Source organism: Hermetia illucens, chromosome 3, assembly GCF_905115235.1.
Source record: "Hermetia illucens chromosome 3, iHerIll2.2.curated.20191125, whole genome shotgun sequence".
In the NCBI taxonomy this organism is placed as follows: domain Eukaryota; kingdom Metazoa; phylum Arthropoda; class Insecta; order Diptera; family Stratiomyidae; genus Hermetia; species Hermetia illucens.
The window spans coordinates 137,370,108-137,383,416 of NC_051851.1; the positions used below are offsets into that span (position 1 = coordinate 137,370,108).

At 36.2% G+C, this 13,309-nt stretch overlaps 1 protein-coding gene across 2 annotated transcripts in view; it reads left to right on the forward strand.

Moving 5' to 3' along the window:
• The window catches only part of LOC119651038 (guanine nucleotide-binding protein subunit gamma-e), a 170,629-nt gene extending 158,415 nt beyond the window's left edge, over positions 1-12,214 (forward strand). For both annotated transcript variants that reach the window (XM_038054355.1, XM_038054356.1), the window contains one exon: positions 8,396-12,214. In XM_038054355.1, the coding sequence (XP_037910283.1) occupies positions 8,396-8,501 (106 nt within the window). In that variant the 3' untranslated portion in view covers positions 8,502-12,214. The remainder of the gene's footprint in view (positions 1-8,395) is intronic.
• Positions 12,215-13,309: the final 1,095 nt, after the last annotated feature.

Genomic DNA, 13,309 nt, shown 5'->3' on the forward strand with positions numbered 1-13,309 from the left:
CTGAGAAAAATCACAGTGATCCATCTATACGAAATCTAGGTCTCAAAATACATCCCATTCGGATATCTTCTCAAGTGAAGTTAATAATGACATGCTACTATATTTTAGAATTTCACCAAAAAACCCCCCTTGAGTCCATTGTAGAATAAATGATAACATAACGTACAATTTTGGAAAGTTCAAAGGAACTCCAACCATTATTAACAAAGTTAGGCAATGTCAAAATTTTGTCTTTCAAGTGAATTTATTGCATGCTAAGACGTCATTATATAAAGTCAACAAGTTTAGAAATATGTGAAGGAATATTTTGAATCTGAATAGAAAAAGGTGCGTAGATGGTTCTTCATATAAAATAAACACAAAACCTTTATACCCGAAGCGTGCAGCTTCCGGTATTCCGACTTGCTAATTTCCTTTGTCGCTTCATTCTGATGTCATCTGTCGAAATACGCTTAATTGAGGACAACCCATGAAATTACGGAATTCGGGAACGCTCCCCATGGTTCGAACAGCTAAAGGACAAACGGAATAGATAAATTTTTTTGTTATTTTCTTTCCTTTTCTGAACAGATAAAACCTTTCATATACTGACATTTTTCCATGGACATGTTTTTTTAAGGAATGTTTTTATCTCAAGTAGAATTTGTGGAAGGACTGTTTTAATTCTTCCTTGTTCCTGATGTCTTAGGCTACTGTAGAAGTTTTATCAATCGAAATTAAATTCATATGATATTGGTTGATTCAAAGTAGATTTAAATTCCACACCTCCATGATGTCTTACAAAACTAGATGCCCCAATGGCCACATCCACATGCGGTGTTACGATATAATAGTATTTTAAATATGTTTAATGGCTTTCAGTACTCGCTCACAGTGTGGAAAATAAACACCTTTGGATATCAAAAGAAAATATTCAGAGTTTCCTTCTCAAGGGCTCTTCTAGCTTTCAAATGGTTGAAGCTCAAACATGGAATAGCAGAAAAGAAGCTCAAAAGAGAAGAAAGCACTTGAAACGAACGGTGCTTGTATACAAAGGAAACTAGAGTGATATGCTCTTTCTGGCGCCAAACAAAAGTGAAATTATCATTAATAAATCTGATTTGTTAGATTTTGAAATGATTTTGATCGATCTAACAAAAAATGCTCGCCCTCTCCCTTCAATCAGTGAATTATTTCACCAATCGACCCCTATTTTAATCTCTTCAGATTTTTTATCGAAAAAATATCTTCACATTTTTCATTTCATTCATCAAATCCGTATTTAAACCAAATGAACTGTAAAACCTTAGGACGAGTTGACCTTCATCCCTTTTCTACTCTTCTTCAAAGATGCACATCGCATCCCTCCAATCAAAATCATTAATAATTGAAATCATAACGCTAAAATCATCGACGGGGAAAATATTTTTCAATTTTTCAAAGACGCTTATGTTATAAGATAATAAATTCAATTTGTTGGCCACGTTTCCTTTTTGTAAAGTGTCCTTTTCACAACAGATCAATCGACAGCTGGATCTATTCAAATCGAATGCATAGAACCGTGCATATAATGAAAAAACGGAAAAGAACTTGGCTCAGATAGATTTATATGTAAGCAAAAAAGGAGGAAAAAATCACAGAGAAGCAAAAGGAATTTGCGGCCAACATCACTTGGTATTATGGTTAGAATATCTTTTTCAGACTTTCGCTACGATATTGGAAGGGTTTTTTTTTTGGGGTTCCAATTGTTGTCATGCTTGGCTTAGTCAGGACGATGACTTCATATATTGTGGGACAGACCGAACTTGTAGTGAAATGTGCTATCCATTCTCGTTAAAGAGACTTAATTTTATCCTTTCCTCCTTCATTCAGATATCATTTCATATGTAGATATATGCTCGTACATGCAAAAATGGGCTGCCTTTTCTCTGGAGGTTCAGACGAATTTGGCTTTGATACATAATTCGTCACTATCTGGGTTGAGCAGGATACTTTAAAAAAAGATTCAAGGTTGAAAGATTTTTCTTCCCATTTCTGGGCGTGAATGTTCGTATCCCCAAAATTGAATTATATTTCAACATAGCGTGTATATGTGGGTAATCTATTCATTCCTAAAAAAGAAAGCCCAGCAATGATTCGTTAGGCACCATGTGTCGACTTTGGAAGAATTGATTAAAGACCCTAATATATTCTGTCCAAATCAAATTGTTATTCTGAATTATATAAATCATCAGATACAAGTTGCCCTCCCAAATACATTCCTCTTATTATTTTCGCATTGTACTCGTAGTCCTGGACAAATGTTTTCTTGGAATCAACACCTTGATTACTTCCAACTGATTTCCAGATCCTTATTTTAATCTCACCTCTTTCCATGCACGGTTATTGGCACAACATATTGTGCTCTTATATCATGAGGTAATGAACGAGTAAAACCCATTGACTTAACAATCAATGGCACTATATAGCGATAAATATCATTTATTCACCCCATATCTCAAGCGCCTTTAATCTCCGTGCTCAGTGTGTATCCTTGTGTTCCTCATGTCGTCGTACTGCATCCCATGCGCCTATCAAGTCAGCCGAGCGTGTACTCCAAACTAAACTATACGAGCTCTGGGAGTTATACAACTACATGACTAACTAATCCATTACGTGATGAAGGGGTGGGAAAGGGCCCTAATGTTCAGCTGGAAACTTACTTTTATACCCACCATCGAGCAGATTTGTAATGTGAGTCTCACCTGTTTTTTGCCATCTATTTTCACTTAGCAATCCTTCCGTGGGAGGCACTGGTATTCGGTGCAGGTGGGCATGTTCTCGCTTAGTATATTATATTTTATCGGAATTTTTTCGGGTTACAGATTAGAAGGTGTAATTAGATACTAACCTTTTCCCTGGCGGGCTTTTGAGAACAATTCACGGAAATATAGTAAGTCTAGCTTTCTTCAATTGAGGGTCATCGACTTTAAATTGCTGAACATTGTGAGCTACTTATTGACTTTTGCAAATGAAATTTAGCGACGATTTGTTACAATTTTTTGTTTATATGTGGAAAAAAAGCACACTAAGGACATTTAAAATGATTATGGTAGACAGAACTCAATTCAAATCGATTAGCCCTCATGGCATAACGACTGATGAACTCCAAGCTCCTTAAGGCAGAGAGTCTTTCATAAATTTATTCATAAGATATCGTAGGCGGCCCAGAAAAATTGCGTGGCGATTGAGGCATCAGGTGCAAATATGTTATCCAATACGGCCATGGAATCATGAATGAGTTCTCAGGAGTACGTCTCCTACAGTTATGTAGAATTATTTACCCATTCCAGTTCATCATAACCAACCGCAACAACCCATGTCCGGCCTAGGTCTGCCTTAGTAAGGAAATGCAGACATTCCGATACTGCGCTGAGGTCCACCATTTAAATATTGTTAAAAGATGTCTGGCCTACATCATTGCTCCATTTCAGACAGGATCTGCTACATCTTCTTTTTCTGCCATAGATATTGGGCTTAAAGACTTTCCGGGCTGGATTATCCTCAGCCTCAGCCATAGAGATTAAGTGGCCCGTCGGTCTAAGCCTTAATAAGGAACTCCAGACATCTTGGTTTTGCGCCGAGATCCACCAATTCGATATCCCTAAAAGCTATCTGGCGTCCTAGCCTACGCCATCGCTCCATCTCAGGCTGGGTCTGCCTCCACCATAAATGTTGTCTTTATAGACTTTTCTGGCCCAATCATCCCCATCCATACGAATTAAGTAACCACCTACTTATTGAGCCCGGTTTTATTCGCATCCTGATGGTTATGGAATCGCTCATAGATTTCGTCGTTACATAGGCTACGGAATCGTCTATCTTCATGCAGAGGGCCAAACGTTTTTCGGAGGATTCTTCTCTCGAATCCGGTCAAGAGTTCGCAATTTTTTTTGCTTAGAATCCAAATCTCCAAGGAATACATGGGGACTGGCAAGATCATTGTCTTGTAAAGTAAGAGCTTTGACTCAATGGTGAGACGTTTTGAGCGGAACAGTTTTTGTAAGCTGAAATACGCTCTGTTAGCAGCCAACAACTGTGCGAAATAAAAGGTTGTCTGCATCCTCCATCCGAAAGGCCCCAGCTCAGACCAGAAAACCGGTAGCAACTTGACGCAGGAATACATAGAGGCTTCTCCGCAACTCTACTAACCATTGCGAACCATTGAAGCGCCAAGGAGTAACAATAGATCAATGTAAAAAAAAAAAATAACGAGGATGGCAGGAAATGCCGTGCTGCGAAGAAACTGAAACTATATGTATCTGACTCTAGCCTCCTTAAAGAAATATAAAAAGTCATCACTAATGCAACGATCTCTACTCAAAATGATTTGTTGAAAATTAAAAAACTTATTATACCACCCACACTTGAAGATTATGTGCTTGTTAGTTTCTCTAACCATGCATATGTTACATTTGCCCGAATTTAAGTTTCCAAACCTTTTGAGAAAAACTTTGTTATATGTGTGATTGGTCTGAAGACGATTCAGTAATTTTTCTTCGGAAGCTGTAAGCGAACGCGTAACCTCCGTTTGAATTATGGGTAAAGCACAGTGAATGTTAGAGGAAAATTGTCGTTTGACACGTGATATCGCCTAAAAATTAAACCTCTCACTCTCTATAGGAGTATTCCAGAATTGCCTTCTGAATATCTACAAAGGAGGGTTCGACTAAACTTGTGAGACTAGAAGCCAGGGTCTTACGGGCCTCTATATGGGCCAGTTCATTCGTAGAACCTTTAAAGACTTAAAATGGGGGTCAGAAGCAAGGGCATGTATTTCGCCCATTAAATAATGCTATGGCGTAGTTTGTTTGAGTAATTCACAAGTATGGAGATAGTTTGTATTGATAGCAACCTTCTACTCATCCGTCCTGAAAGCCATGATGGCCTGATGGCTTGAAAGCCTTGGTAGACTGTAGTATGGCAAAAAGTGCAGCCGACATCTAATAAAAAATGTGAGACTTGCGTCCCATCCGAACCAACCCTCCGCCCTGTCACACGCAACTGCCACAGGTGTCCCCAAATCGTACGACAGGATAACATGAATGTTATAAGAGGTTGCGGGAATAACATTCAAAATCACAGTGTGAAACAAGCTCCGGAACGACTTATCAACTGAGGGGACACCATTTTCAGCATCCGGCTTCTGTACCACCAAATGATAGGTTTTGGGATTTCTTTCCTTTAATTTGAGAAGTTCTTTGACTGACATGAGGTGCCTTCTGAGACGGAGAGGCAGCTCGTTGGCCAAAGCAAAAATCTGATGCAAAGGGATGGTTCTGGTTAGCCCCAAGCATCTTCCCAGGGTACAAACAGATATTGAGTTGAGCTTGTTTTCAAAATATTTTGGCGGATTCATGGTAGACGTAACTGCATACTCTACAATGAGTCTTACCACAAATCTGTAGAGATTGAAGACCTTACGGGGTGTGAGACCTCCAGAAAAACCAGTTGAAAAGTTAATAAACCTGCATGCCTTCACGGTTTTAAGAATAATGAACTTCAAAAGGCCCATGACCGAACTCGTCCACTTTATCTCCCTACCTAAAAAGGAGTTGCATTTGACATGGGCAAAGGTAAGATTAATGTTATCCTGTGCTCCCTGTTACTCTGGTTCTCTTGAAGAATACAGATTGGGATTTGGGTATGTTGATTGGTAGGCTCTATCTTCGAGATTCACCAACAAACGCATTTACCTGCCTTTACAAACATTTGGAAGTCGACAACCAATCGTCTTCAGTAGCCAAAATGAGGAAATCATCCTCATATTGAATCATTTCAATGCTATCAAAGCATTTATTATGCAGAGATGTTGTATAGAGAATAAACAACATTGGACTTAAAACGCATCCTTCGGGAATGCTATTTCCAACTTGATCGCTGTCCAGCTCTAGTTGTAGGCGTGGATTGGATATTATCCTTGACACCTATAAAGCGACCTCAACAGGAAAGCAGCTGGTAACTAGCTTAGCGACATAATGTGACATTATGTAGCCAGGTCAACCTTTTCAAATAGGTTCTTTACATCCAGCACCACAACCAACACCTGCTGACGTTTATCTTCCGCTATCGAAATGATTGATGCAGTCAGACATAGATTTGCCTGCCGAATAGCCATAGTAGTTAGCAGGCAGGACTTAGTATTCAATGAAATTATTGATACGAACCTTGACCATGGGGTTAAGCAGTTTGATAACTGGTCAAAAATTCTGGATGCGAACTTCCATTGCTTCTTCCAAAAATCAGGAATCCTCACATTGTATTAAGTTGAAAAATTTCTGTGCTTCCTATCTAAGTATTAGAATAGTAAGTGGGATATTGTCTTCCTCTAAAAAATTCCTTTCTTCGGCCATATTCATGAAAAGACTGTCGCCATAGCGGTTCAATGTTAAAGGGAATATGCCCAGAACTAGCATGATCCGCATTTTAAAAATCAACATGCACCGGAGTACAACCGCCGAGTTAGTAGTACAGTTCACTGCGGGAGGTAAAAGCGGATCTAGTGCTAATCACCGAATAGTAACAGAGACCCCGCCACATGGTGTCCTGACTTATTACGAACCGCAGTAGTTAGACATGGCGCTCAGCTTCGAGCCCAAGGCCAAAGGAATGATTTTGGCTGGATTCGGATTTCAGGAATACGCAGAAATGCCATGAGAACGGCGCTCCTAGCTTTAAGTACCGGATCAATGCCAACGCACCCAGGCTGCGAAGAAAGCATTCCCAACGAGGCCTTTCGTGGTGTCGAGTGTGAACTAGTTGGGAGTTCTCGCAGAATTTTCGGCGAACAACCGTCAGTACATCGCGTTCGAAGTGGTTGGCGATATCTCTCGACATAAACCAGCCTGACACTTTTCCTGCATGAGGAACGTCGCAAAGGTGAACATCGAGAGATTCTTCGAAGCTCGAAGAAACGGGCAGAGCCGCGCTGGAGATTACTTCCAGAGGTGGTAGCGCTACAACCGGTACTGTCGTAAATTCAGTTATCAACCTGATAACGACAGCGGCTTCTATGCTCTGGAGGACACCTTCTATGGCCAACTTGCAAAAAGAATATCATTACGTTCGCCATTTGGCACCACGTTTAAATTACCGTGAGATGGATCGACATCCGTGGAGACTCGGTTATAAAGAAAGATTCGGCAGAACCGAACCCCTCTTCACTTAATACTGCCCCGGTTTATTACAACATCGTGAAAGGGACCGAAGATTAGGTACTTTCCACCATAAAATACCTCCAAGAGCCAATGAAGAATGAAAAGGCGCCAGGATCCGACGCTATCTCGACAAAGGTACACAGACTGATGTTTCACTATCCGCCGTACCTACTCATCAGCATATTGTGGCCAGAGTAGGGTCACGTCAGAAATAGCAAAGGGACCCAACCTCGGGCTGGGCCTCTCGAAATCTTTTCGCGATAATTAAAGACTCGGCGTACCAGAAAAGTCGGACATACTGTTGACTATTACACAAAGCAGTGTTGGCATACTGATGCGATGAGTAAACGGATCGGTGATGGTGAGCCTGAAAGAACCGAAGTAATCATCCTGACTAAAAAGAAAATTCTGACCCTGGCCGCATATCAATCCGCAAAATGATTAAAGAGTCAAAACCAATGGTTAAGTACCTTGGACGGACACTCGACTTGAAGATGGGTCTTTTTGAGTAAATCAAAGTAACAGCGGACAAAGCCACTGCTGAGGTTTCGTCCTGAATTCGGCTGATGGAATGCGCAGCAGGGGACGTCTTTTCATGAATGATAGTTGCTCGTAAAAAAACACAATTCCCTGACCTGCAGGCTCCCTAAGAGAAGACCATCCCAAAGTAATATGTCAAACGGAAATATTCAATTTGTACTCCGATGGCTTATCGCTCCGGAAATCCGTACGAGAATATTGGAAAAATAAATGGAAATAAAGAAAAGGAAATTTCAAGCTCGGAAATTAGAACCAATTATTCTAATTTCAGAGTGGTACATCTGAGTTAATTGTTTGCTATAATTTCGAAATTATTATTATTACCCCCGAGTTCTAATTTTCGAGCGACGATTGTACTATATTTTTCAATAAATAAATAATTTTATGAGTTAAATAAATAAGTAAACGCAGCTATAAACGGCGAATGGCACGATTTTACATTGCGTTCCTATACAGGCAAAAAATATATAGATTGTGAAATATGACATATCCTATACCGATATCGGCTTTAATAAAACTTATAATAGTAGACTAATAAATTTTGAAAATTTGCTGGAAAAAGCATTAAAATTTTGAAATCGCTTTTTGGAAATATTCAGGAATTTGCAATAAGTCCTTTTACCAGACATATAGCCTTGAAACCTTACTCATGTCAATTTTTTTGCTTTATTTCATTTTAGGATGCGAGACTATGTAGTGGAAAATGAGAAAAACGACCCACTAATACACGCCCCCGATAAGAAAAACAACCCTTGGGCGGAGAAGGGGAAATGCGTACTCATGTAATACCAAGAGATGCCAGAGTAATCATGTAATTACTTCTATGACTACAGATACTTATCTATCGACCAATTTTCATCCATTAACGCTAGTTGTATTATTTACATGGATTTTCGCATTCAACTCATTCTTATTAAAACTACATACAACCACACATTAATTGGATAAAGAAGTGTTTTTTCAACTTTCAATAGTAGAATGTTATCGAATAACTAATAATATTAAAAATAGCCGGACATAATGTTCGCTGGAGATTCAACAGCTCTAATCAGAATAATATGATTTACATAGAGTAATATAATTATAAATATGAAATTCAAAATAAATACAAAAATCTAGCATAGTAAATTGGAATCAATGATTTTTTTCCTGAAAAGTTATGTTGGGTAATAATCACTGTCTTCGTATTATATGGAAAGCGATTAGGTTTCTGCTTTAATGTAGTAATGAAATTTTATACACCTAAAATAAATCTTAGGGTAAATTTACTGTAAAATTACAACACCCTGTAATGCTATGAATTCTATCGAAGAATATCTGCCACTTACTGCTACTAAACACCGACGCAACTATGTTTCCCTTGAAATGTCTGTCGCTAGAAAGTAAATTTAATAGACACTCCCTTAAGCATAAATGAAGGCTCACAGATCTTCCAATCCCCGCTAAAAAATTAAAGCAACTCAAAATGGAATGAGCGAAATTTTAGCTTTTCTTTTTATATATTAATTTAAATTAACTTCATGAATTTACCCTTAGGGTAAACTAATTTGTTTAGGCTTCCGAATTAGAGGAAAATGAATTAGAGATTGTAGTTAAAACACCAGTTAATTACCAAAATGGAACAATTATGTAGTCAAAGTGAAGAAAATGTTATGAAAATATATAAATTCTAGTTTTTGAATAAATGAAATTCGTTAGAAATGTTACAAATGATTTGTTTTGTATTTCAGTTTTCGTTTAATTTTCGACCACATGTTTTTTATGAATAATTAGAGAAAAACTTAGCCACTGTTATTTCAAATCATTAAATATTCTAGAGTCCACATGCGGAAACATCTAGATATTTTACAAAGGTAGCCAATCAAACGTACCTACAAGATAAGCAAGTAGAAATAAAGGGATTTGGAAAAACTAAGGTCATATGAACATCACCAAATTTCACATAAGTCCAGTGACCAAATGTGCTAAAGAGTGCTTTACGAGTACTTAATATAATATCAAAATAAAAATAGCGGTAAAAACAACATCATTAAAATAAACGGTAGCAGTAATGTATCAACAAAATTTAGCAGTTTAAAATTAAAGGTTAGGAATTCAGTGAAAGTATGTTTTTAACAGCAAAGAGGAAGTGAGTATAGGAAACATAATAAACGAATTGAAAGTGAACGATTATACTCGTATTTAATTAGAACAACCACTTAATTTGTATTTTTAAATTTTCTATTGATAAATATACCAAATTAGTAGCAGCAGCTATTGTATAATCAATTTGCAACCTAAAAAGGTAACATTACCATATTAAGGGAAAGTTAGTCCGTGCTAGTATATTGGCAATTTTTACGATTTTCTAGACTTTAAGATTTCGGACTAAAAAAATAAATAAACTCAGTTTAATCAGATTTAGTTTGAATGTAGACATTCAACAATTGGATATTTTAAAGGATAAAAAAACAAAATTTAATCTTTTTATAACAATGATGAGATGGCATGCAAACATTTCACTTAAATATATTAAGAAATAATTCAATAAATAAATTACAAATAAAAATGAAATTTAAAATCAAATCATTCTTAAAATAAAATTGAATTAAATTTTAGATTTAGATATATTTGAATTATTTTATTGAGATAAAATTAAAAATATTTGAATGAATAGAGGTTCTGAAATGAAATAAAAGTATCGTTTCTGAATGTAACATAAAATTAAATAAATGCATCAAAAGAAAAATGGAAGCATCAAAAGGACTTTTCTTTGTTGAACCAAGTACCACTAAGCTAGTATATCTGAGAATTCTTATTTTCATCTTTTTTAAACACCATAACACCAAACTTTTTAAAAAAAATAAAAACTAGCTACCCCTGTGCAGATGCAAGTCATAATTTAGTCCTAGTTTGAGAAATTACACTTAAATAAAGGTTTTTCTCAATGTTATAATTATACAGGAGGTATCTAATCATGCAAGATTGTTGGATATGAGTATTTCTATTCCATCAATGAAAACTACTAAATTCTATCGAAGAACGGACTAGTCAGAATATCGTGTAGAATATCCTTGGATTATCGTTTTGCTTTATTAATTTCTAATACGAAGCAATTTACACAGTATTCTAACAACTTTATAAAAAGAAATGAATTACACGCAGAAGGAGCAATTGCTCTTGAGAATAAATTCACACAATGCCTTTTAAGTAGAAAGCTATCACAGAAAGCATTTAAAAGCATCTACACATAACCTCACACAAACAAAAATCATACAAAGATGAGATGGTGGATTGATTAGTTTGATAATAATATCACAATTGAATAGTCGTCATTAATGTTATAAATAGAAAAAAAGCCTGATTTAGCAGTCCTTTCTTCGAGCCAGAATCCCCTGAAATAAAAACCCCATACATATAGTTAGTGTGACAGTAAAGTATCTCCGGTTGGCTATAACGTTGAGAAAAAGCAACGCCTCTTTCATGCTGTTCACATAGAAACACCTACTATCAATATTTCGTGAATTGGATGAATAAACTGAATTATTTATTTTTCCAATAAAAGCAATTAATTTAATAATTTTTACAGTATGGAATAGCAACGTCATATTATCCAAGTCTAATATAGAAGCAACATTTTTTAGATTATAATCAACTAGCTGACAAAAATCTGAGTAAATCCACATAATAAAGAATAGATGAGATAATTTAGCTTTGAATTGGATATCATAAACGAAAGATATTTACGAAGGAGAAATTATGCGTACAGAATATTTATTTAACTTGATACAGTTATTATTACTAATAACCTCATCAATATTTTGTTTATATTAATTATTTACAATGACATAAAACCGATCTTCCTTTCAAACAAATAGTGAAAAATTAAAGAAACCGTTCATTACGTGGTAGATGGTAACCTAATAATATACAATATTGTAGTGAAATAACATGGAAATAAAGCAAAAGCTTTTAAAAATTCAACCAAAGCAGCGTCGTAGTATTAAAAGTTAACTAGTTTACAGATGAACAATAACAGATAATATTAAATATAATCTAATCAAGTCAGTCATTATTGTAATTATCATACAGTTTACATTGCCAAACTATAAATCCACAGATATAAAAGTAGCCTGACATCATTTTAATTATAAAATAAATTATCAATTATCAGCAAAACTGAAAAAAAAACTATCTATTCCATTTGATACGAAACGAAGAGATGAAATACAGTAGAAAAGTAGAAGGAAATACATGTGAAGCAATACCAAAAGGGAGAAAAATATTACCAACTACCTATTTCTCATTTATTTATTATTAAAAAAATATTGAACTAAAATTAAAAAATATTCAACTAAAAACGGCAAATTTTAAAAAGTTTTGTTTTCAATTTACAAAACTACACAAAAATAAATAAAACAAAGGATAAAGAGAGATTTTGTTGAATTTAACATGAAAATGGTGATGAAAACATAATTCAAAATTAAAACTGAAAGAATAAAGTTATATAGCGATATGAATAAGAGATGTTTCATTTGTAGTGTTTAAAATAACTTCTTTTCAAAAAGGGGCGTTGTTATTATGATGAATAATTACTGTCTAAACAAATAAACATTAACCATCATTTTTTGTCTGAAATAATAAAAAACTTATTGTCTCTTTTTCGTTGGTGTAGATATTTATTCTTGCCAATACCCTTCAGCAATTTCCGTCATCAGTTCTAACAAGTCCCCGAGGACTTGTGAGCACTGATGAAGGGAACAAGTGGTTCCCGAAATATCGGTAATTGCAAGAATAAATATCTACACCAACGAAAAAGAAACAACAAGTTTTTCATTATTTCAGATAATTATTCGTTGGAAACAGCGCATAATTACACTCAAAACAACATTTTCTTTTGTTTGGGGTAAAAGGGCTCCTAAGTCCACATCTACTTGTTGGACCGGATCAGATGGAGAGCAATTTTCTCTCAGTTCTCGGTCCATGAAACCATTGTTTTGGTCATAGCACCCAAGTACTCAGTAAATGGAAAGAAAGGTAACTAACGGTTTCGTCCGGGGCAGAGGCAACTCACCAGGTGCTGCCTCACATCTGCACTGGGAGCAGCATGATGGAAACAAATCCGTTTTAAATAATTGTAAACACGGCAAGGGTACAAATTGCATATATCCAACTTAAAACCACCAGTACTTCAAGCCTAAGTCAGGCTAAAGCTTCTTTGTGCTTCAGTGATATATTTTTCTAAGATATAGACATTTTCAAAAGGCTAAACCCAGTGTTCACATGCCCTGGGTGTGTGGAATTTTTATCCATTAAAACTACCTCTCGGCTAGCCACTACTGAGATTTCCCCATCCAGTAATTCCTTTTGAATACCTCAGCTTCATATTTTTAGGGGAATGACCCTGTGTTCAACAAAGCGCCTTGGATGGCTTTGCTGCGGAGCTGGCTGTTCCAGAAAAGCTTAATTCCTTAGGCATTAAGTTATTAGGATGCCAGCTCATTCGAGCATCAACGTAGGGGACCCCAACATCGAATCGGTAGACAGCTGTCAAAGGACGCCAATGAGACTGACGTCCTTCCCATAATGAAATCGAAGCATGTGTACAGAAACAC